Source organism: Schistocerca serialis, unplaced genomic scaffold (genome assembly GCF_023864345.2).
Source record: "Schistocerca serialis cubense isolate TAMUIC-IGC-003099 unplaced genomic scaffold, iqSchSeri2.2 HiC_scaffold_1402, whole genome shotgun sequence".
Lineage (NCBI taxonomy): Eukaryota > Metazoa > Arthropoda > Insecta > Orthoptera > Acrididae > Schistocerca > Schistocerca serialis.
This window is the reverse complement of record NW_026047628.1, coordinates 2395429-2419320: the sequence shown is the minus strand read 5'-3', so window position 1 is coordinate 2419320 and position 23892 is coordinate 2395429. Positions and strand designations below refer to the sequence as shown.

The window sequence follows — 23892 nt, the reverse complement described above, 5'->3', positions numbered from 1 at the left end:
GGTATCATAAGCCTTCTCCAAATCGAAGAACACGGATACCGTTTGGCGCCTTTGCAAAACGTTGTTCATGATGAATGTCGACAAGGTCACAAGGGGGTCAACAGCGGAGCGGCGGCGACGAAAGCCGCATTGAACATTGGTAAGTAGCCGTCGAGATTCAAGAATCCAAACTAACCGAGCGTTAACCATGCGCTCCATCACCTTACATACACAGCTTGTAAGAGAAATGGGGCGGTAACTAGAAGGAAGGTGTCTATCCTTCCCGGGTTTGTGTATAGGAACAACGACGGCGTCACGCCAACGCATGGGGACCTGACCTTCGATCCAGACGCGATTGTAGGTACGAAGAAGGAAGCTTTTGCCCGCCGGAGAAAGGTGTGCCAGCATCTGAACGTGAATTACATCTGGCCCCAGAGCAGAGGACTCGGACAGTGCAAGCGCACGTTCGAGTTCCCGCATAGTAAAGGGAGCATTATAAGTTTCCAGATTCAGTGAGTGGAAGGAAGGTCGCCGAGCCTCTTCTGCCTCATTCCTGGGAAGGAAGGCTGGGTGGTAATGGGCGGAGCTTGAAACCTCCGCGAAAAAGCGGCCGAAGGCGTTGGAGACAGCCACAGGATCAACAAGGACCTCATTACCTGAGGTAGGATGGCGGCGAATGGTGCGTAAAGAACGTCATCGAGAACGGATAGCGTCTCTACAAGCCTCATTCCACCAGGGGATGGAAACGCGACGTGAAGAAGAGGTAGTATGAGGAATGGAAAGTTCGGCAGCATTGATGATAACAGCCGTGAGGTATTCGACCTGACTGTCACAACTGAGAAAATCATGGTCCGGAAAGGTCGCCAGGGAGGAGTAAAGTCCCCAGTCAGCTTTCGGTATGTTCCAGCTCGAAGGATGTGGGGATGGGGTGTGGTGTAGGAGACGAACGACACAGGGGAAGTGGTCGCTCGAATAGGTGTCAGAAAGGACATACCACTCAAACCGACGGGCAAGAGTGGTACAACAGATCGAAAGGTCCAAGTGGGAGTAGGTATGAGTAGAGTCCGAGGGGAAAGTCGGGGGCGCCAGTATTGAGGCAGACGAGACTGAGATGGTTGAAGACATCCGCCAAGAGGGAGCCTCGTTGACAGGATGCAGGAGAGCCCCAAAGGGGATGATGGGCATTGAAGTCGCCAAACAATAAAAACGGCGGAGGAAGCTGAACAATCAGGTGCATCATGTCAGCCAGACTAACTGGGGATAACGATGGAGTGTAGATGGTACAAACTGAAGAAATGAAAGCAGAAAGAGTTAATACGGACAGCTATTGCTTGGAGTGGGGTGGTCAATGGGATGGGATGGTGATAGACATCATCCCGAACGAGCAACATGACCCCACCATGAGCTGGGATACCGTCCACAGGGGTGAGGTCATACCGCTCCGAGGTATAGTGGGTAAAGGCAATACGGTCAGTTGGGCACAACTTGGTTTCCTGGAGACCAAGGACAAGCGGACTGTGCAGGCGGAGGAGCAGTTGTAATTCCACCCGATTAGATCGAATACCTCTTATGTTCCAATGTAACAAGGCCATCGCTAGTCAAAAAAAAAAAAAAGAAAAGGGGAACGAGACGGGGGAAGAGCTGGTCACCTTGACGGCCGCGGAGGGCCAGGTTTCAAGGGAACAACGCTACAACCGGTGGGAGGCGGATCCTGTTCCATCGAGTCGTCGCCAGCTGCGGCCGCTGTCCCGGGTTGCGAAGGAGGGGCAGCATCAGTTGCCGACGAGAGGCCAGCTGAGCACCTGGTAGCAGAGCGTCCCGGCGAAACCGAAGACAGCCGGGAGCAGCGACTCACAGATGGAGCATCTGACGAAACGCGCCGGGGTGGAGAGGGGGATAGAGACTTCTTCTTGGAGGCCTTCTTGGAAGTCCGAGGAGGCACAGGGATGGTGGGCTGGACCCGAAGAAGGTCCTCACGCGCGGGGTCCATTTTGGAACGGCGGACCTCGGAAGCCGGGGTCCGGAACGTTTCGCCGATGGACGCCTGAGAAGAGGATCCCTTCTCAGGTGGTGGGGGGGGGAGGAGGAGGTAGGGTGGCCCCTGGGGCAGAGGGGGCGGGGGCCGCGGGGGAGGAGGATTTGGAAGGGAGGGATTTGGGAGGCGGAGGCGTAGATCCTGGATTGGGGGAGGAGGTGGAGGGGGGACAGGATAGGGGTGAGGATACTGTGGAAGGAGTGGACACGACTGAGGCAAACGAAGTGGTCAACGTCACAAGATGGAGGCGGTCATACTTCTTCCTGGCCTCAGAATAAGAGAGACGATCCAAAGTTTTGAGTTCTTGAATCTTCTTCTCCTTCTGATACGCGGGGCAGTCTAAGGATCTAGGCGAGTGCATGCCAGGACAATTAACGCACCGAGGTGGTGGGGTGCATCTATGTTCCTCATGAAGAGGATGTCCACAATCGCCACAAAGGGGCTCAGCCTCACACCGTGACGACATGTGCCCAAAGCGCAAACACCGAAAACAGTGCATAGGAGGCGGGACGTAAGGTCACACGTCGCACCGGTAGCACATCACCTTTACCTTCTCTGGGAGAACGTCCCCCTTGAAGGCAAGGATAAAGGCCCCGGTGTCGATGCGATGGTCTTTGGGGCCGCGCTGGACCCAGCGGACGAAATGCACGCCTCGGCGGTCCAGGTTGGCCCTGAGCTCCTCATCAGATTGCAGCAGGAGGTCCCGATGAAAAATAACACCCTGTGTCCTATTCAGTGCCAGATGTGGGACAATGGACACTGGGATGTCCCCTAGTCGGTCGCATGTCTGGAGTGCCGCCGACTGTGTGGCGGAGGTGGTCTTTATAAGAACGGACCCCAAACACATTTTGCTGAGAGCCTCGATTTCCCCGAAGATGTCCTCGATGTGCTGAACAACGAACATGGGCTTGGAGGTGGCGAACGTCCCCCCATTGGTCCGAAAACAGACCGAAATAGCGGGGGAAGTACTTCGCTCCAAGCCGGCGGGCCTGTCCTTCCTCCCAGGGAGTGGCCAAGGGGGAAAGGGCAGGAGAACCAGAACCAGAGACAGTACTTTTCTTTTTGAAAGACTCGGCCGCAGAGCGACCTGATACATGTTGACGTTTCATCTGCGCCGCCCCGATACCACCCACTCCGACCAGGGGCTCTCCCCACGGGCACCACCCAGCCTCAGCAAGGGCCACCTGGCAGGATGACCGTTGCTGGGAGTCCTGATGCCCCAAGGAGATGGGCATCTACTCCTTGGCCGACGTGGGGAGGTTGCAGCTCAGGTATTGGCAGTATGATCCCTGTGTTGTCAGGGGGCTACAACCTAGAGGGTACATGACGACCCCACCACAACGGGCTGGCTACCGTGCTGGATTTCGGGTGCCATGGAAAGTCCATCATGATCGTAGGTGCAGATGGGGACGCACTTTGGGCGTAACTTTTACAACCCATCAGGCGTTTAGGCCCAATTTGTTGAATTGTGGGTATGGTTACAACGCCGTTACAATGCTGAGTGCCAAGGTCTTAGTGCACGGAGGACTAGTGATACACCACGTAAGGTGTCCTTCCCCAAAAGGCTCGTACTTCTGTAGCATTTGGAAAAATGGAGGTCAAACCCCGAGGGGGACCATTACATGGAAGGCCGAAATGGTTGAAACTCCTTTTAGTCGCCTCTTACGACAGGCAGGAATACCTCGGGCCTATTCTTACCCCGGACCCACAGGGGGAGGGCACAGGATGTAGCCGCTTATATTTCCGCCTTGCCTCGGTGTAGGTCAGGCGGTCCAGGGTCTTATATTCCATTATCTTCCTTTCCTTCTGGAAGATCCTACAGTCCGGTGAGCAGGGGGAATGGGGTTCTCCGCAGTTAACACAGATGGGAGGCGGAGCACATGGAGTATTGGGATGCGAAGGACGTCCACAATCTTGACATGTGATGCTGGAAGTACAGCGAGATGACATGTGCCCGAACTTCCAGCATTTAAAACACCGCATCGGAGGAGGGATATATGCTAACACATCACAACGGTAAACCATCACCTTGACCTTTTCGGGTAAAACATCACCTTCGAAGGCCAAGATGAAGGCACCGGTGGCTACCTGATTATCCCTCGGACCCTGATGCATGCGCCAGACAAAGTGAACACCTTGTCGTTCCAGGTTGGCACGTAGTTCATCATCGGACTGCAGAAGAAGATCCCTGTGGAATATAATACCCTGGACCATGTTGAGACTCTTATGCGGCGTGATGCTAACAGAAACATCCCCCAACTTGTCACGATTGAGCAACCTCCGTGACTGGGCAGAGGATGCTGTTTTGATGAGTACTGAACCATTGCGCATTTTGGACAAGCCCTCCACCTCCCCGAACTAGTCCTCTAAATGCTCCACATAAAACTGGAACTTGGTTGACATAAACGATTCCCCATCAACTCGCGTACACACGAGGTACCGGGCTGAATATTCTCCACTGTCTTCTTTAGCCATACGTTCCTCCCATGGAGTGGCCAGGGAGGGAAATGATCTTGGTTTGTATTCCTTGCCGTTGAGGTTAGACCTCAATCGCTTAGAGACTGCTGGTGGAGGCCCACCAGCGAGAGATGATGTACCACGCTTCATTGCGGGTCATCCAACCTGATGCCACCCACTCCAAAAAGGGGCTCTCCCCACGGGCACCACCCAGCCACAGCAAAGACCACCTGGCAGGATGGCCTTTGCCGGGAGTCCCGATGCCCCAGAGGGATAGGCATCTACTCCTCGGCATACGTGGGGAAATAGCAGCTCAGGCATCAGCAGTGCGATCCCTGTGTAGTCAGGGGGCTACCACCAAGAGGGTACATGACGACCCCACCACAACGGACTGGCTAACGTGCCGGATGTCGGGTGTCGAAATATCCATGCACATCACGAGGGCAAAGATGGAAGTGCACAATGGAGGGAATGTATGCTATCCGGAACACACTCCAGCGGATGTGGCCGGAAGCTCAATTGAAATCGAACTCCATCACAATATCGGGTGTGCCAGATCTTAGGGCAAGATGGATTGAAGATGCATCACGTAAGGTGTCCTTCCCCAAATGGTACGCACTAACGGAAAAATCTGGAAAGGAAGTGGTCAAACCCCTTTGGGGACCATCATATTAAAGGCCGAAACAGATGAGACTCCTTTTAGTCGCCTCTCACGACAGGCAGGAATACCGCGGGCCTATTCTAACCCCCGAACCCGCAGGGGGAATTTTCAAAGTAACAAGTGGGGTACAACATCAGTGATTTCAGTGCCAACCACGTGACATGGTATTCCAGACCACACAATCAGCAACACACTGTTCTTCACATTTGCTATGGGAGCAGCACTCCATGCAGTGGACACTATCCCTGAACCTCTGGCCCTGGTGCCATGGAGACATCTTGTTTGACCTGTGATCTCTTGGGCTGCATATGAAGGCCAGTATGGCCTTTTGTATTTTCATGGTAAGTGGTCACCAACTACAATCCAGCCACTTTGACAACTACAGCTATGCCCTAGGACAACCTACAGATCACTGTTTTAACCAAACTCCTCATATGCAGATCCCTGACTACTATGTGCAGCATTCTCATTTCTGTAAAACCCTTCTTGTGGAACAACACTACTACTGTTTCACTTACTGTCCTTTCTACTTGTGATGCCAATGCATCCCTTTCATTTGTTTAAAATGGCGTAACATGAGTCCCTGTGACATTTAACTCTTGGCCTGTTAGCTGTGAATCAGCTACACTCCTTTATATACTCTCTGAGCTGTCCCTAGCATGATAGTTTGGATCCTAGACCTGTATGCTTGTATAATCACCACACATTCCAGTGTATGAAGAAGCTAACATTTCAGTGCCTGAAAAATCCTTTTAAACTTCAGGAAGTTTGTTTATGAACAATCAGATCAAGAGTGAGCCAGTACCTAACCTTCGCAAATGTGTGTTGAATGTTCCCCAATATTTGTCTAATTTCATTCTTGTGACGTGTTTATCAATGTGAGCTTCTCCTTCCCGTAGCAAGGTCATAAAGCATATTTAAAAAAATAATCTTTCTTCTTCAGATCTGCCAGGACTTGCATGGTGAGCCCATACATGGATTCAGCTATGTACAATCATTCACTAAAAGCTATAAGAGTTTTTCTATTAATGAAAATTTTATAAGTAATAGAACAGGTACCACAGAAGCTGCCACAATATGTACAGGTTGTGGCCAACATATCGGGGCTGATCTAGAACCCACAAATTTCATCTCTGTTTTTCAAATCCCAAAAAAAATTTAGGGCAAACTCAAGAATAACTATGATTCACACAAAAGATAAGAACAGCCAGTGTTATTTTGAATTCTATTATCAGAAGTTGTTGAAAGTAGGAATATTTCTCAAATTATCTACACTATTAGAACTTACACTTCATCTAAATGTGAATTTCGCGACCATCACAGACAACCATTATACAATGTAGTTGATAACAACAAGGGCTACTGAGAACAGGATTATACCAGCCACTAGTCCCCTTCCACTACTATTTAAAACAGTCAGAATGTAAGAGGTGATATGAAAGTCAAGTGCAGGAGTACAAGAATACTCTACAATTACGAACATCAACAAATTCCAGAGAACTGACAATCTGTGACAATTCCACTGCAATGCATCTTTTACTCTACACACTTAACAAAAGACTTGAATACATGCAATACATCAGAGATGTAAATACTTACAGTATTCTCAGTTATATTTAATTCAGGATCCTCCTTGATAAAATCAGTGGACAAAGATATTCCCAATGGATCTTCAACAGACTGAAAGAAGAACACAATCTGTGAATTATAACTGCTTGCTATCTTCTGTGTGTATATGACAGCTCTCAATATTCTTTTCTCATTAGTATCATCCAACTTTGAAGAGATTCTTATCAATTGGGAAGAGAGTGTGTCAGAATGCATTCAAATCAGTTCTATTGCCCCTGATTTTGCTATCAGCCATTGTGCAGTACTTATTTGGCATACTTTCACTTTCTATTCCTGTCACATAATCCACTCTGATTTCAGAGGCACTATGGCCTACTCTATCGGATGGTTGTACTCCCATATACAAATTTGATATATGTGTGTGGCAACATTTCAAAATTAAACTCAGATAATATAAAGATGCAAATAATCTTCCAACAGTAAACCCATAAACAAGAGGAATTTTTGGTCATTAATCAAATGAATGTGGCATTCCACACATTATCATCAAAATTACCCAAATTTAATGTTATTTACACAGCTTCTTGCCATATCACCATGTATTTTCAGTGCCTGCTCTTTAGGGAACAATGCAAATTTATGTCATGTGTACCGGAGGAAAATCATAAGGAATTCCACAGCACAATTTCAGTAATGATGTAAATACTACAGTGAATAGTGACTGGGAACTCTAGAATATACACCCACCACATGTCATAGTTCCACATATGTTACAGCACTGACACAGAGGTGTAACAAGATTAACAATTACTTCCAAGAGGAAGTCTTCCTTGCTCCGTTTACACCAAATATGTACTTAAGGCATTCATTACATAGAATCACAATAAAAAATTAATGCAACAGTAATGGTTCATAAAGATATGCTTGTTACAAGTGCTGTTAAAATACTATTGGTAATACCCTACAAATAACACATCTAACTAGAGTTTCTTACTACACTTCCTGCACAATACAGTGCTTGTGTGAAAACTTACATTATGCTCAGATCCAGAAGCATGGCGTTTCAGTTCAGGGTCTTGCTTTACGCAAACACTAGGGTCGCCAGCCTTTAATGGGTCTTCAAGAAACTGAAAAACAAAGAAAGTGGCGTATCAGGGCATCTGCCTCTTGTTCCTACATGGCACTGTCATACAGGGGGAGAGAGGAGGACGAGACCGGGCGGTGGTGGTGGGGAGGGCGGAACGGGAGACAGGGCCTGGGGGCGGGGAGTGGGGGCGGGAAACAGGGTGTGGAGGGGGTGGGAGACAGGGTGTGGGGGTGGGGGAGGGGTAGTGGGGAGGGTAGTGGGAGATAGGGCGTGAGGGGGGGTAGTGGGAGATGGGGCGTGGGACGGGGGGGGGGGGGGCTTATGTGAGACGGGGTGAGGGGCGGGGGGGTAGTGGTAGACGGGACGGGGAGACGGGGCGTGTAGGGGAGGGCGAGGCGGGGCGTGGTGGCGGGGGCGGGGAGGCGGGGCGTGGTCGGGGAGGCGGGGCGTGGTGGCGGGGAGGCGGGTCATGGGGGCGGGAGGCGTGGCGGGGGGGCAGGGAGGGGGGCAGCGGGGCAGGGCTGGGGGTGCAGCGAGACAGGGCAAGATCAAAATGCTGTCTGTCCCCTTGGACATGTCCAAAAGAACAGACAACACATGCATATTTGACATTCTGAGATTAGATATGAATAAAAATTTATTTTGCAGCGATAGTGATTCCTTCCATTTATGTTTAACCAAAAATATGTAACTTTACCTCGGGCTAACTTTCATGACCTTCTTTAGTCAACAATCCCTGCTCCTTGAATGTAGCACTATTGAGCAGCCAAATTCTGCCTGAAATAACACCCATAGCCCTCAAAATCAATTAGCATGTATGCATTAGGTTACCGTTACTTGAAACAAAGGTGAAGCCCGTACATTATTTGACTGCTAACAATACCCTGATTTAATCAGGGTTGTTTCAGAATCAAGTTACATATGAAGGGCTTATTTCAATAGTGGTACAAGTCCATTTTTGTTCATCTTGAGATACAGAGTCCTAAAGTTAAATGAGTGCTGCAAAATCTGCAGTTGAGATACCACTAATATATTCAAGCATATGGGTTCTTGCTAGACACGAACCTTTCTTTCTCTTTGTTTGGATCATTAATTTCAGAAGCATTATAAGCAGATAAGTGGAAGTAATGGACTTGTACCACTATTGAAATAAGCCCTTCATATGTAGCTCTCTCTCTCTCTCTCTCTCTCTCTCTCTCTCTCTCTCTCTCTCTCTCTCTCTCTCGTTTTATGATTACATTCCTTCCATGCTTTTGTAGTAAAGAGGTGCAATCCCATATTTTAGTAACTTTAAAGCGTATTCATGGTCTGTTGCACAGATCTTAATTCTTTTGAATGAAAAGCTACACAGTGCAATAATGCATTAGCCTCCACTGGTGAAACATCAGAACAATAGCAAGCTACATATATAGCTTTCTCTGTGTGTTTTACTGTTAATTCTTGAATAGTAGTACTGGAATGGATATAATGTGTGCACACTATGTGCAGATGGAGGAGCTGGCCTCAGTTCACCAACAGCTGAAGATGCGTTTTGCCATGTTCAGCAGCATTCAGGCTGCTGCCTATTGTAGTAGTGGGGGCCGAGAATCTGGCTCATCACATAGGATGCCTAAGGTGTCACCTATTTTGCCCACTGGCTCTGTTGTCAAGACACCTTGTGGTGTACCCAATGTGGCTGAGTTGTGCTCCCCAAATGGTGAGGGATGGGTCGTAACAGTTTGCACTGTTTGAGGCAGAGAGTGATGTGGAGGCTGCCTCACCCATTGACCCTGTGAGTGGACTGGCAGGTGTTCATTCATCAGGGTCCAGACAGGCCCAAGTGGAGAGAAGTTTTCTAGTTTATCAGGACCTCCAACGTCAAACGCATTATGGAGCTCCTTAGGGAAATGACATCCAGACTGGAAATGAATCCTATGTGTACTGAATATGTCTGCCATGGAGCCTCATCTGAGATGTGGAAATTGTCCTGCCTGTGGCTACGAAACACACAGGGTGTGGCTGTCTACAAGTTGTGGCTGATGTTGGTGCCAATGATACCCATCGTTTGGGTTCTGAGGCCACCTTCAGTTTATATTGAGAGGTAGCAGAAATGGCGAAGAGCCCTTGTGTCACACATGAGTGCATGCAGCGCACACAGTTTGTATCAGCATTCCCAGAATTGATTCAAGTCCTTTGGTTTGGCGTGAGTGGAGGGTCTCAACCAAAGGCTTCATCGATTCTCTGACTGCCCAAACTGCAGACTGCTGGAAATGCGTTATGAGGTGGAGAATTGTAGAAATACTTGATGGGTCAGTGGTGCACTACACAAAGCAAGCGTTTTTTGGGCTAGGCAGTTGTTTGAGGTCCTCTGATGAATGCACGCTAGTCAGACTGCATACAAAGTAAAGACCATACTACCATCAACATGTTAACAGTAAATTCTTGATGTATTTGTAGTTCCAGAATGTAAAGCCCTCCAAGAAAGCTGTTATGTTCAAAATACGTTTGGACCAAAGCTGGCTGAAACATTGAGCAGAAACCCTTGAAATATTTAGCAAGCCATGGAATGTACACTGAAGAGACAGATGACACACCTGTGGGATGGTAGCATCAGAAGAGCGGAGGGGAGACGAAGGGCAAGAATGAATATGGGTGAAATTTGTGCAATAAATGAACGCGCATGCTATTGGTGGTAACCCCCAAACAGTAGTGAAAGTAGGATTCTCAGACTCAATAATATTCTTATATTGCCAACATATATAACTATTCTTAAAATACTTTTTGCCACAAAAAAGTAGGCAGTTATGCAAACATTCATTTTCATTCCATATGTTTTGTGGATTAGCTATGACTGTTGCACACCATCACAAGAGAAGGTACTTGTATAGTTTACAATGTGGTAATGGCAGGTACATCCCACCTATCCATTTGTACCATTCAGTTCTAATGTATCTTACTGTTTTCACGTAATTTAAGGCATAAAGTAATGACTAACTGCATAGCAGAAGTACTAAGTCATTGAAAGGCACATCAACTTTGCTAGCTTTCCCACAGATACTGCTTCAGAACTATGGTCTCATTTTACAGGCTGACTACATTGTGGCAGCACTGTGGAGAAGCAGACTAAACAGTTTCACATGACCAGAAATAATGGGATCCATTTCCATTCTTGCAGATGAATTGATTTTTTTTTGAAGAGCCGTCATACAGGATCACAAAATCATTCAAGAAGATTTTTGCACCAACTAGGTATGTCTGTAGTTTTGCACGTATTTCCTGTGACTTTTCTTAAAAGCTGGAATGACCTTTGCCTGTTTGTATACATGTGCAAACCACTGTTCCATAAATGAACAATTCGAATGGCAGAAAGGTGTCAGTTCAGCACCGTTTTTTCTGTAACTGAATCTGCTAACTACACTTTATGGTCATGTGACCTCTGGTGTGTTCATCATCTACTTTTGGAGTGCATTCCATATGGAGTTATAAGGATTATAGCTCTGGACTTTACTGCAAAGTGCTTCTGCCTTTTTCTAGTACTTGGTGGCTCAATTGGTAATTGTGACACTGCAAATCCAAAGGTCCTTGATCATTGAACAGCAGGTACTTTGTAACTAGTTGGGTAAATCAGTTCAGATGTGGAAAGAGGGTAACAGCACATGGTAGTCAGTAGGACTGTGTGTAGTAGAGAACTCCGGTGTTTAAAACCTCCAGGCTGATGACAGCTTTACCTCTAGTTTATATTTATGTTTAGCTTTCAGTCATGTATTCTCTTCATGACACAAGCAGATGACTGATCCTTGGCTCTGTCACATACGCCAGTTAACAACTTATTAGCCTTACAAATGGGCTTACCAAACTTATAAAGCTTGAGAATGCATTTCACATGGAATCTGCAGCTTGATTATCTTCTTTCTGGCTACTGTGCATGTACATTTGCATTAAAACTGTGCAAGCCACCAAGCGGTGCATCGTGGATGGCATCTATTACCACAGCAACAACAATTACTACTACTACGCACTTCTATGCTGTTCTATACGTAGTGTCCCTTATAAATGAACCACAGTTTTCAAAATACAAAAAAAGTTGATTATTCCCCATCCTACTACCATCCTTATGTGCTTGTTCCACTTTATATCACTTCGCAATGTTATGGTTGAAATGGCTCTGAGCACTATGGGACTTAACTTCTGAGGTCATCAGTCCTCTAGAACTTAGAACTACTTAAACCTAACTAACCCAAGGACATCACACACATCCATGCCCACGGCAGTATTCGAACCTGCAACTGTAGCAGTCACACGGCTCCAGACTGTAGCGCCTAGAACTGCTCGGCCATTCCGGCCGGCCCCTGCAATGTTATACCTAAACATTTTATTGACCAGACTGTCAAGCTGTAGAGTACTGATGTTGTATACAACATTATGGGATTGTTTTTCCTACTCATCTGCAGTTACTTGAATATTTCTGCATCTGCCATTCATCACACCACATAAAAAGTTTGTCCAAGTCATTTTGTATCCTTGTAGTCACTTAGTGATGATCCTTCCCCACACACAATGCCATTAGCAAACAGGCACAGAATGCTGCTCATCGGATCATTTCATATACAGATATGGCACCATTCTCTGTGGCACTATTGATGATACTCTTGTCTCAGAAAAAAAACAGTTGCTGTTGAGATCAAAGTATTGGCCTCTGTTACTTGAGAGGTCTTTGCACCATTCATATATCGGGGAACCTATTCCATATGCTCATACCTCTATTTACAGTATGCAGTGGTGCACTGTTCAAATGCTTTCTGGAAATATAGGAATGTGGAATCTTGCCTGTTGCCCATCATCCATGGTTCACAGTATGTAATTTGATAGAAGACCAAGATGAGTATTGCACAAAATCAATGCTGATTTGTGGATAAAAACTTTTCTGTCTTAAAGAAATTAATTATATTTGAACTGAGGATATGTTCAGGAACTCTGGAGCAAATAATCATTATGATATTGCTCTGTAATTTTGCAGGTACATTCTTTTACCATTCTTATATACAGAAGCCACCTGAACTTTTTCCCAGCTGCCCGAGTCTTTGCACTAGGCGAGAGATTTCAAATAAATGCAAGCTAAGTATGAGGAAAATGCTGTAGAGTACTCTCTGGACAAATTATTTGTGATTCGGTTGGGACATGGCAACTATTATGTTTTCAACTCTTCCAGTTGCTTCTCTACTCCAGGGATCCTATTACTATGTTCCTAATACAGGAGTCTGTGTGACAGTGAAACAACAATATGTTGGTATGATCCTCCTGCACAAACTTGATAACTAAATACAGAGAGGGGTTAGTGACCACCTTCTGCTTTCCTCCAAAGCCACACCAGACTGGTCAATGACTGCCTGGATAGAAGTCTTTGACCAGAAATGTCTCGTGTTCTCTGTAAAATCTGTTGCGCATGTATGATGGTGGTAGTTGTATGCTTCACGCATAGATCTTTTTACGGACAGAAGAATTTCCATTAGCACTTGGCTGTCACCACTGTGCATACTTTTTTGAGCTGAGAGTACAACAGTCTGCTTCCTCAGTGTTTTCCCACAGTGGGTCTTTCCTGTCTGTAATCCAGTTACTCACCACATACTTATTCAGCGTGTGATTTACAGTCCATTTAGCGTTTGTCCATCTTCTTCTATGTAGATCATATTGGAAGTAAATGACATTCTCATTGTTTAAATGGGATGTTAACAACTACTTACCTGCTCTTTCTAGCAAATCTATTCACCTAGCCCTCTTACAGGATTCATTAACTCCATTTACCATCCAGAAAGAGATTTTCACTCTGCAGCGGAGTGTGCGCTGATATAAAACTTCCTGGCAGATTAAAACTGTGTGCCGGACCGAGACTCGAACTCAGGACCTTTGCCTTTCGCGGGCAAGTGCTCTACCATCTGAACTACCCAAGCACCACTCACGCCCCGTCCTCACAGCTTTACTTCTGCCAGTACTTCGTCTCCTACCTTCCAAGCTTTACAGAAGCTCTCCTCCGAACCTTGCAGAAGTAAAGCTGTGAGGATGGGGCGTGAGTCGTGCTTGGGTAGCTCAGATGGTAGAGTACTTGCCCGTGAAAGGCAAAGGTCCCGAGTTCAAGTCTCAGTCCGGCACACAGTTTTAATCTGCCAGGAAGTTTCATTTACCACTGTCGCTGTGCTGGCATCATGATCACTAGCCCCTTTCTGTACTAATACTATCTGTAAGGACAAGCCTGTTTATAGTTGCAGTATTTCAACTATTTCAATTTTGTGTGGGCTGTTAAACCAGCAGCTTAAGACAGCTTTCAGAAAACGGTTCTAAAGTACTTCACAAGACTGCCTGTCCATACCACTTGCAATGTATGCTCAGACATCTTAGTCTCTACTCAGTAGGTTAGGATCACCTACTTTTTCTGCACTACTTTGTGTAGATATTCTTTCAATGATTCTGTAACTGTCACAGCAGTATCACATGGCGAATAAAAACATCCAATGCTGGAGTTCACATACATGAAACCATTAAGGGAACTACTCATTAAAACAGGAAATCATAGCTTGAGTCTTGGGACTTGGTACCAATTTTCATATAACTTCATCAATGCTATCTCATTTAATTTTTATTTGCACTTATATTGTAAAGAAGCAATTCTACAAACTCACAAACTACTTCACCTGCTCAAAGATAATGTTTAAATCCATATGGGTAAAGTGTAAGAAAATATTCTATTTTACCGGTTTCCTCGTTTCCAACCTGGAGCATACTGTAATACTGTAACCCTTGTTATCTTTACCCTAAAGTAAAAACAGGACTGCTAAAGTGAATACACACACAATTGATTACCATCTCATTATTTTCACCATAACTAAACAAGATTACTTCCACGTAGTCATATAAATTCTAAAATTACCTCTTTATTCACACCCTCCTCCAACTCTTCTTTTACATTCATGCTGCATGGATAATCTTGGCCCTGTGGCAAAAATAACAAACTGTAATAAGTACTTTTAAGCAGTCACAGTCCTCCCATATTATATAAAATGTATCACACAGATAAACCCCAACCATCACACTACTTTATAACTAAATAGTAGTTACTCTTAAGTGTTCTCTTTTGAGTTCAAAATTCTGAGTGGCGATTTCACTATGGTATACTTCAATGGGAGGCAGCAAAAAATTGTAAGACTGATTAATGACAATGCCTTTGAAAATTCATTATGATCTTTCATTTCAGCCTTCTCCCTATGCTATTGTTTTCAATCATATTTTCTAGCTTCATTATCTACATATGCATATAATGGTAGTGTAATGAAGTAAAATAACACAGCTACTACCTGAAACAATGACTTCAATGTTGTTCATAAAATCAATGTTGTTCATATCAAATTACAATACAGTTTAAACCAACTGTGTGGGGGAGCAGAAACTGGACTGTCAAGTGCCACATCACTCATACTACTTTTATGATCAGAATAATAAAATGTCTAGAACAGTTACATCAAAACCTTGTTGCACTGAATGCTTATTTATGATAAAATTATTAAACGCACACACTCTACGTTGGCACACTACTTAATACTTTTCTAACTTCATGAATTCCTTTTGGTGGGACAAGCACGTTTCTAACAGAACAAAAAGAGAGAGTAGGCTACAGGCTACACCAGTCCTATTCTGTGGATCTGAACTATGGGTTTTACTTGCTAATCTCAAAAGAAGACAAAGTTCTGGAAAGATTATTTATGGAACAGCACCAGCATATCATGACTGAAATGAGAACAAATGAAACAGTGATAGCATAGGAAGAAAATCATTAAACTGATATTGGGATCTGTTGAGGATGTTAGATAATTAGCAGCCAAAGAATAATTTTTTATTGGAAATCGTCTTACTGATAGAAACAAAGTATACCACTTAACTTTCAGAAAGAGTATATCGACAAAATAATGAAGCAAAATGGTGTACGCAAAGAAGATGCCTTGAAGAGAGATGCTGGGCAAAAGATAGAAAGACATCTTATTAATTGATTTTTGTATTAATTAACTGCCTACAATAATACTAATATACTAGTACAAATAATGATCATCATGGTTTTTTTATTATTACTATCTGAGGCATGGCGGGGTACCTCTTTGAATTCCCATCCTGCACCTGGTGATGTCACTTCTTTGGCTTGGAGCTCGGGGCGCCATGGGGCACGATAAGAGCCACGTAGGGTACGTCAACAGTATTTGCCATTCAGCCACAATTGACAGAATGGATGACTAATAGCCCTTCAAAAGTTCTGTCAAGTTAATAATTGCAGACACATGTGTTAATGAAAGACAGTACATTGGTGTGGTCTTTGCTATCTGTATTTGCTATTTGTTCTTCTCTGTGGAAGTCACAATATGCAACAAGCTTTCTCATCTGAAAAACTGCGCGATTTCAGTTGTGTTGCATGACTTAATACCTTGTGGCACTGCCTTGGAAGGGGTTAGGGCAGTGTCTAGCAACTAGACAAGCTTGTTATTGCTATTCAATTCCCCATGTTTAGCAGTGGATTCGATGATTTGGTAATCCTGAATACTGTTTTAAGCGTGACCATGTTTAGCCTTAGACCGAGTTTATGATGAGAATCATCTGACAAGTCCATTGATCTACCCAACTATCGTGGCCGTGCAGTTGTATTAAGTGAGAATGACAGTGGAATTTAGATGCTCCTTAGTCTGCTCCAGTTTTCTACTGTTGTGGCACACTTTGATTGTTTTGGACTTGGACTCAGGGCATGCTTATCATGCTGTGGCTGTTAACATTGCCTCCGTATATCGGCCTCAGGGAATTCACCACTGCCAGCTACCGATAGGCTGCCTTCACTCAAGTTGCGTAAATCACTATTCGAAATTTGTACTAAAATTTTGTACATTTTGATTTTTGGGGGTTTGTTGGGTCGAGTGCCTTTGCTGTACATACTGTCGAGCACTGTTAGAATGGTCACATGCTGATCATCTCTATGTGAATCACACGTCACTTCAGATGTCATCCAGACTTGTGAAAATATAGCCTGTTGGTAAGTAACAGGCACATTTGACGCTCAGAGGCTGGAACAAGCAAAAGTGTGTAAAACCATCAAGTGTTACTGAGCTCTGAATGTTTTTCGTGTTCGTTCACTGGCCATTTGTGAGGTGGAGAGTGAAAGAAATTTATTCCATCTCTGGGTGAGTTACTGCTTACCAGATTTAATTGTTCAAGTGTTTGTTATTTTAAAGTTGTCATGAAGTGAGCTTTTCTCACCTGTTATTTATTTACTGCTACAAGTAGGTTCTGACTACTAATTACTAGTTCTCCTTTTTAAAGGGTGTTCTTGAGCTGCTATGCATGCACATTCACACACTGAATCACTTAGGGATTTTCTACAGTATGTCTTAATAGAATTTTCACTGTGTCTGAAGCCAGTTATATCGATCGGTGCATGCTCATTCTCTTTTTAATTACTTAACTGCTCACTGGTGCAAGATTTAGAAACTTGCTCTGTCTGTCTGCCTGAAGGTAGCTCTAGAAATCAGTGCACCTGTTTACTTTATTAAATTATCTAGATGCACTTGGAGGTGTATTTTAAGAATTTCCTTTTTCTAGGGGTCCCGAGGCAGCTATAAACTGCTCTGTCTTCCAGTATAGCTATTCAGTTTTAACCTTTGAGATGAGTTATGCTTCTGTGTTGTCTTAAAGAGCCATCTGTTTCCATATAATTATTTGTTGAAGCATTTTCTCATTTGCGGTTTGTGAAGATGGAAATTTTGAATCTAAAATCTAAGAACTGGTGTCAGACACAGCTTTAGTCGTTAACTATTGCTTTATTTAAATTGTCACTAAACTAAGGTGTGTAATGTCTTAAATTTGAAAGTTTGGAGTGGTGTTTGTAATCCTGCTAATGTATCTGACTTTAGTTATTATTCTTAAATAAAAACATTTTAATAAACAATGGAGACTCATGTGAACCCCAATCCATCTAGTCGTTCCACTTAATTTCCCCTTTTCCTGCTGGATGTTTGGTTGGTAACAGGCAATGGTTATTTTCCTGGAAGTAAAGGGGGAAGGTGTCATACTGTCATTCACCACGAGGTGTGTGTTTGCAGGTATCCACTGCGGAACATGGGGTCCCACAACTGTCCCAGTTTGTCCTCATTGAAAAATCAACAGTTTATCTACGAATTAAAAGTTTGTCAGCTTCCATGTAAGGGCGGTGTGCCCAACTTGTGGACGACCCCTTGGTGATTAGTACCAACTGCACCATGGAGGTACATGTTGCACTAGCTGCCTGAGCTCTGGCCATGACAATCTTGTGTCAGAATGTAGTGTGTTTAGAAAGTAGTCAGCCCCATCATAAGCAAATACATATAATTCAGGCACAATTGATCCATTGGGATAATAACTTGTGCGGTATTGCACAATGTAATCTCTATTCTGAGCATATTACATTAGCTCTGCAGTTACAGGGACAGCTGCCTTTATTTAGACAAATTAGGAGCAATAGGTGGTGAACAAGATTCTCCCACCGACATAACTGCTGGAAGTAGTAGGAATGCTACGGACACCTATAAGGACCTCAAGAGAATTAATTTGGGAAATTACCATACCAAATAATGTTACTGCTGCAAGCTATAATGGAACTTTCAATGTAGAATTTAAAGACAGGTAAAATCCATCATATGGATCATGGTCAAATTTACGTTTCATGCTGACACTTTGGCCATCACTGACAATGTTGTTGTTCAGATGCTGTACCCCCTGTGTTAAGCCATGTTTTCAATCGAATTTTACATGAAAGTGCAACATCAAGGGAGTTGTAAAAATCAATTATTGGCCTGAAATTGTCACCTCGTATTAAGAGGCTACTCAGGCATAAACATTTTTGGCTATTGCAGTTTCCTCATGAACCTTTTCCTAGGTTCATAGATGAATGCATATGACCATTCCATACCTGGAATTGCAAGTCACAGAGATACAAATACTCAATAACATATTACAGAAAATGTGGCCACAGGACTGTTCATGGATTACCTTCGCTAATGAATGCACATCTTTTACTGAATTAGAGGCTTTGGTGTCTGCTATTGAAGTCTGAGTTTTGCAGACCAGCAGTGATGGGGGCTTAAGTGCCATTATCAGGATGGGGATTGAGATTCCAAGTAATTTAAAAGGGGACCACCCATAAGGAAAAAGTGTAGGATGTGTTTCCAGTGTAACAAAGATTGGCATTTTGTATGGCGATGTCTGGTGACATGGAAGGAGAATCAAACAGCCGACATCACACAGAATGGAAGAGGCACGGTAGTGTTCTACTGCCTAAGGGCTGGATCTGTGCCAAGTCCGAGGTACAGGAACCCCTGCCTTATTTTTGGGTACAACTTAACCAGGAACGAATGTGCACCCCCCTCAACTCTGGTAGTTCAGTTTCTCGTTTAGATTATCTGTGGCATTTGAAGTTCCGCCGTACCTGTCAATTGCCTTGTTTGCATCCGTCCTCCCAATGTTGAGCTCTCACTGGGCACACGTTGCCTCTGGTTGGCAAAACTGAGTATTGGAAAATTTTCTTGGCCTGTAAAGTGGATAGTAAGTAAAAATCTTTCAGTGAACTTAATTTTGCAGTGTGTTTTTGTAAGTGGTAGTGGGTTTGTGCTAGTTTGTCAAGGCAGGGTTGTTTATTTTAAATTTAACCCAGCTGAAACATTCACATTGTGCTCCTGTCAGGTTGCCACAGGAATTCATAGTGTGTTACTGCAATGTTTGCCATTTCAGCTCAGTCACCTTCATCCAGTAGAGGTGATGCTGGTACTGGAAGTTTTTGATCGGTTACCACAGATGTTAACTAACAGATTGGACATCACTGATAAAATCCAGTACAAGATTTGCCTTACAAATGACATTCCAGAGAGGTTTTCTCCATCCCTCAACTTCAGCCTATGCTTCTACCATATTCTCAGTATCTATGGGCAGCAATGGGGTGTTTCATCCTGTTGTGGGTTATGGTGCAGTTAATGAGAACGCAGTTTTGGAATCTGTGCCACTTCCCAATCTGCATAATCGTTTACTTGGTTCAGTCAGGCTCAGTATTTTGCTGTCCTGGATCTCAATCTCGCATATTATCAGATCATGTTAACAGAGGATTTCAAGTATATTACTGCCTGCTGTACAGATTGGAACCTCCACAATTTTAACAGGGTGCCCTTTGGTTTTCCAACGGGAGTTACCATTATGTCTTGCCTTCTAGATTGTGTTTTTGGTGATTTCACATTCAAGTGTGTCTCTAATTACCTAGATGGCATAGTTGTTTACTGTTCTAGTCTGTCTGAAAACCTGCAACATCTTGAGGCAGTTCTGGTTTACCAGAGGGAGGTGGGACTTACTGTGAAGCCATCTAAAATGACACTGGCACATAGGTTTCATCCTTGGGACATCTTAGTTTCACTGATTGGATTGAAATTGACCAGGAGCGTACTAGTGATTTGCGAAAATTTCCAGCTCCTAGAAATAAGAAAGCTGTGGCACGGTTCATAGGCATGACAAATTTTTTCGAAAGTCTGTGCCGAATTTTATTAAATTAGTGGGGTGCCTTAACGATTTAAGAAATTTCACATGGGATGAAAGTCATCCAGAATCTTCTGAAGCCATTAAGGTGGTGCTTAGTAACCCACTAGTATTAGACATACCAAATTTTGAGGTCATGTTCTTCTTGCAGACAGACACCTAATTCTTCTGGAGTAGAAAGTGGTAGCTGTCCTCCTACAGGAACAGAATGGCAGGGGAGGTGTTGCATGTTGATGCCCTATAGCAAAGCACCTTGGGAACTTTCACCTGCGGAGATGAAATATTCCATGTATGAATGGGAAGCCTTGGTGGTTATGTTTGCCCTTAAGAAATTCAGATTTTATTTTGAAGACCAGGAATTTTGTTTAGAGACTAACAATCAAGCTCTTAGTTAGGTTTTGGCTTATTATTTCCATAATAACCTCTTAGGCATTTATAAAACTGTTGTCAAGATCAGACGACACATCACCTGGTCCTCCCTGTATAAGCAAGCCTGGAGGTTGGTGGGGTCAAGATCACTCAACATGTCACCTGGTCCTCCCTGAATAAGGCTGTCCAGAGGTTGGCGGAGGAGTGTGAGAGCCGTAAGGGAGCTGAGCTGAACTTGAATTCCCTCAAGTGGCTCTTAGAGCCTACCTGTTAGGAATGCCTGATGGATTAACTTTGTATGGATTATATAGGTCCACTTCATCAAGTGTGTGTGTGTATTAGGCACCTACTAGTTATCATGGATGACTTTTCTCGTTTTTTTGACACATTCCGAGCAGAGAAATGACATTCCTGGCAGCTGGCCAGCATTTGTTATGAATTTTTTCTGTTTCCAGGCCACCAAGGATGCTTGATAGCTTCTGTTTCCCAGCTATTTGTGAGGTTCTGCTTTGATAATGGAATTAAAGATGTGACCACAAATCCTTTTACCAGCATACTTTGCTGACCAGGTGAACTGCAAGTTGAAGGCTGTGCTTATCTTTCACAACAAGGCTCAGACAAAGTGGCTCAATTTTATCTTTAACACTGCACAACCCAAGTCCCTGGAGGCTGCTCCAGTATCCCTTATGTTAGCACATCCAGTCAATTTTCCTCTTGTCAACCTGTAGTCAATCAATGATTTGCTTCAAGAACAAGTCACCCTAGCAGTAACACAGCACAACTGGAGCCAGGCTAGACATAATACCAAAATTGCCTGTCACAGGTTATCCATCTGTTAGTAAGGGGCTAAACGGTTCATTGGAAACGCTGGGGACACAGTGTTAGTCCGAAACCCTAATATTGCTGAAAAGGGGGAGTTAGGGTTCGATAGCAAGCTAGCTCCTCAGTTGTTGGGACCCTGTTAGATTGTCAGGGTGGTGAGTTCGGCAAACCTCCTGGTTCTGAATTTATGGATGAGTAAAGCCTCACACATGCACATTACTCATATCAAGGAGAGGCATATGTAAAGCGCTCCTTAATGGTGGGGACGGGGGATTTTGGTTTGGTGGAGGAGGCTGAACCACAGTGGGCTCCCTCTTCGAATTCTCACAGCTCAGAGCTCGTGGCACCAGTGGGCATTGTGGAGCAACAATGGGTGTAGAGGAACAGCAGTGGATCTCACGGGCAGTCGGTGTCTTAAAGTTGGACTGGAGGGTGAGTCATGCAGGGCTCGTGGGCAGCACGTACTGTTTAGCCGAACTTTATGTGGCAGTATCATTATACCATCACAATCATTACAATAATACAACCTTCTTTCAATAATGGTAACTGCCATAGGCTGATCAGCCCAAGATTATCATCACTCATCTAAAAGCTGGTATGTACACCTCTGGCACAGACAACAGTAGGGAGACATAGTGGCCGAGGCCTTCATAGATCACTGGAGGAAGTTGGAACCATATTTATACAATCAGGCCACTTCATTCCCATAAATTCTGGAAGGGGGGATGATCTCTGACGTTATGTTAAATCACATCCCAGATCTGTTCAACCAGGTTCAGGGCTGGCGAGTTGGGTGGCCAACACATCAATTGGAACTCACCACTGTGTTCCTGAAACCACTCAATCACACTCCTGGCCTTGTGAAATGGTGCATTGTTTTCATGAAAAATGCCACACTCAATGCAAATACTTTCAGAAAAGACTTCCTGACACTTAAACGTTTACTCAATGGGAAACATGATCGTCACAAAGGAGTGGACCTAACATGAACCATGGACCGTGGCACTGGTAGCGAGGCTTGTGTGCCTCAGCAATACAGATAGTCGTTCCGTAGGTGCAACCCCAACGGAGGGGTATCTGTTGTGGGGCCAGACAAACATGTGGTCCCTTAAGAGGGGCAGCAGTCTTTTCATTAGTTGCAGGGGCGACAGTCAGGATGAATGACTGATCTGGTCTTGTAACATTAACCAAAACAGCCTTGCTGTGCTGGTACTGTAAACGGATGAAAGCAAGGGGAAACTATAGCCGTAATTTTTCACGAGGGGATGCAACTTTACTGTCCATTAAATGATGATGGTGTCCTCTTTGGGTAAAATATTCCGAAAGTCAAATAGTCCCCCATTCAGATCTCCAGGATGACATCGTTATCAGGGGACAGAAAACTTATGTTCTACAAACTGGAACATGGAATGTCAGACCCTTTAATCAGGCAGGCAGGTTAGAAAATTTAAAAAGGGAAATGGATAGGGTAAAGATAAATACGGTGGGAATTGGTTAAGTTTGATGGCATGAGGAATAAGACTTCTGGTCAGATGAATACAGGATTATAAATACAAAATCATATAGGGGTAATGGAGGAGTAGGTTTAAAAATGAATAAAAAACAGGAGTGTGGGTAAGCTACTATGAACAGCATAGTGAATGCAGTATTGTAGCCAAGATAGACACAAAGCCCACACTTACCACAGTAGTACAAGTTCATATGCCAACTAGGTCCCCAGATGATGAAGAGATAAAGAAATGTATGATGAAATAAAAGAAATTATTCAGATAACGAAGGGAGACGAAAATTTAATAGACATAGGGGATTGGAATTCAATAGTAGGAAAAGGAAGAGAAGGAAAAGGAGGAGGTGACTATGGAATGTGGGTAAGGAATGAAAGAGGAAGCCGTCTGGTAGAATTTTGCATAGAGCACAACTTCATCATACACTATGTGCTGAAAAGCTTCGGGCCACTCCCAAAAACTTACTTTTACATATTTGGTGCGTTGTGCTGCCACCTACTCCATATCAGAGACCTCAGTAGTCATTATACATCGTGAGAGAGCAAAATGGGGCGCTCCGCGGAGCTCATTGACTTTGAATGTGGTCAGGTGAGAGGGTTTCATTGGTGTCACATGTCTGTATGCGAGCTTTCCACACTCCTGAACATTCCTACGTCCACTGTTTCTGATGAGATAGTGAAGTGGAAGCATGAAGGGACACATGCAGCATAAAAGCATACAGGCCAATCTTGTCTGCTGACTGAAAGATACCGCCGACATTTGGAGAAGGTTGCAATGTGTAATAAGCAGATATCTATCCAGACCTGAAAGAACTGCAAAAAGGTAGGAATTGTAAGAGATGGGATCTGGATAA

At 44.2% G+C, this 23892-nt stretch overlaps 1 protein-coding gene across 18 annotated transcripts in view; it reads right to left on the bottom strand.

Moving 5' to 3' along the window:
- LOC126442748 (zinc finger protein 708-like) overlaps positions 1–23892 on the bottom strand; it is a 115153-nt gene that overhangs the window by 82776 nt on the left and 8485 nt on the right. For all 18 annotated transcript variants that reach the window (XM_050090762.1, XM_050090777.1, XM_050090778.1 and 15 more), the window contains 3 exons: positions 14690–14752; positions 7736–7828; positions 6732–6812 (listed from right to left, as the gene is read on the bottom strand). In XM_050090762.1, the coding sequence (XP_049946719.1) occupies positions 6732–6812; positions 7736–7828; positions 14690–14752 (237 nt within the window). The remainder of the gene's footprint in view (positions 1–6731; positions 6813–7735; positions 7829–14689; positions 14753–23892) is intronic.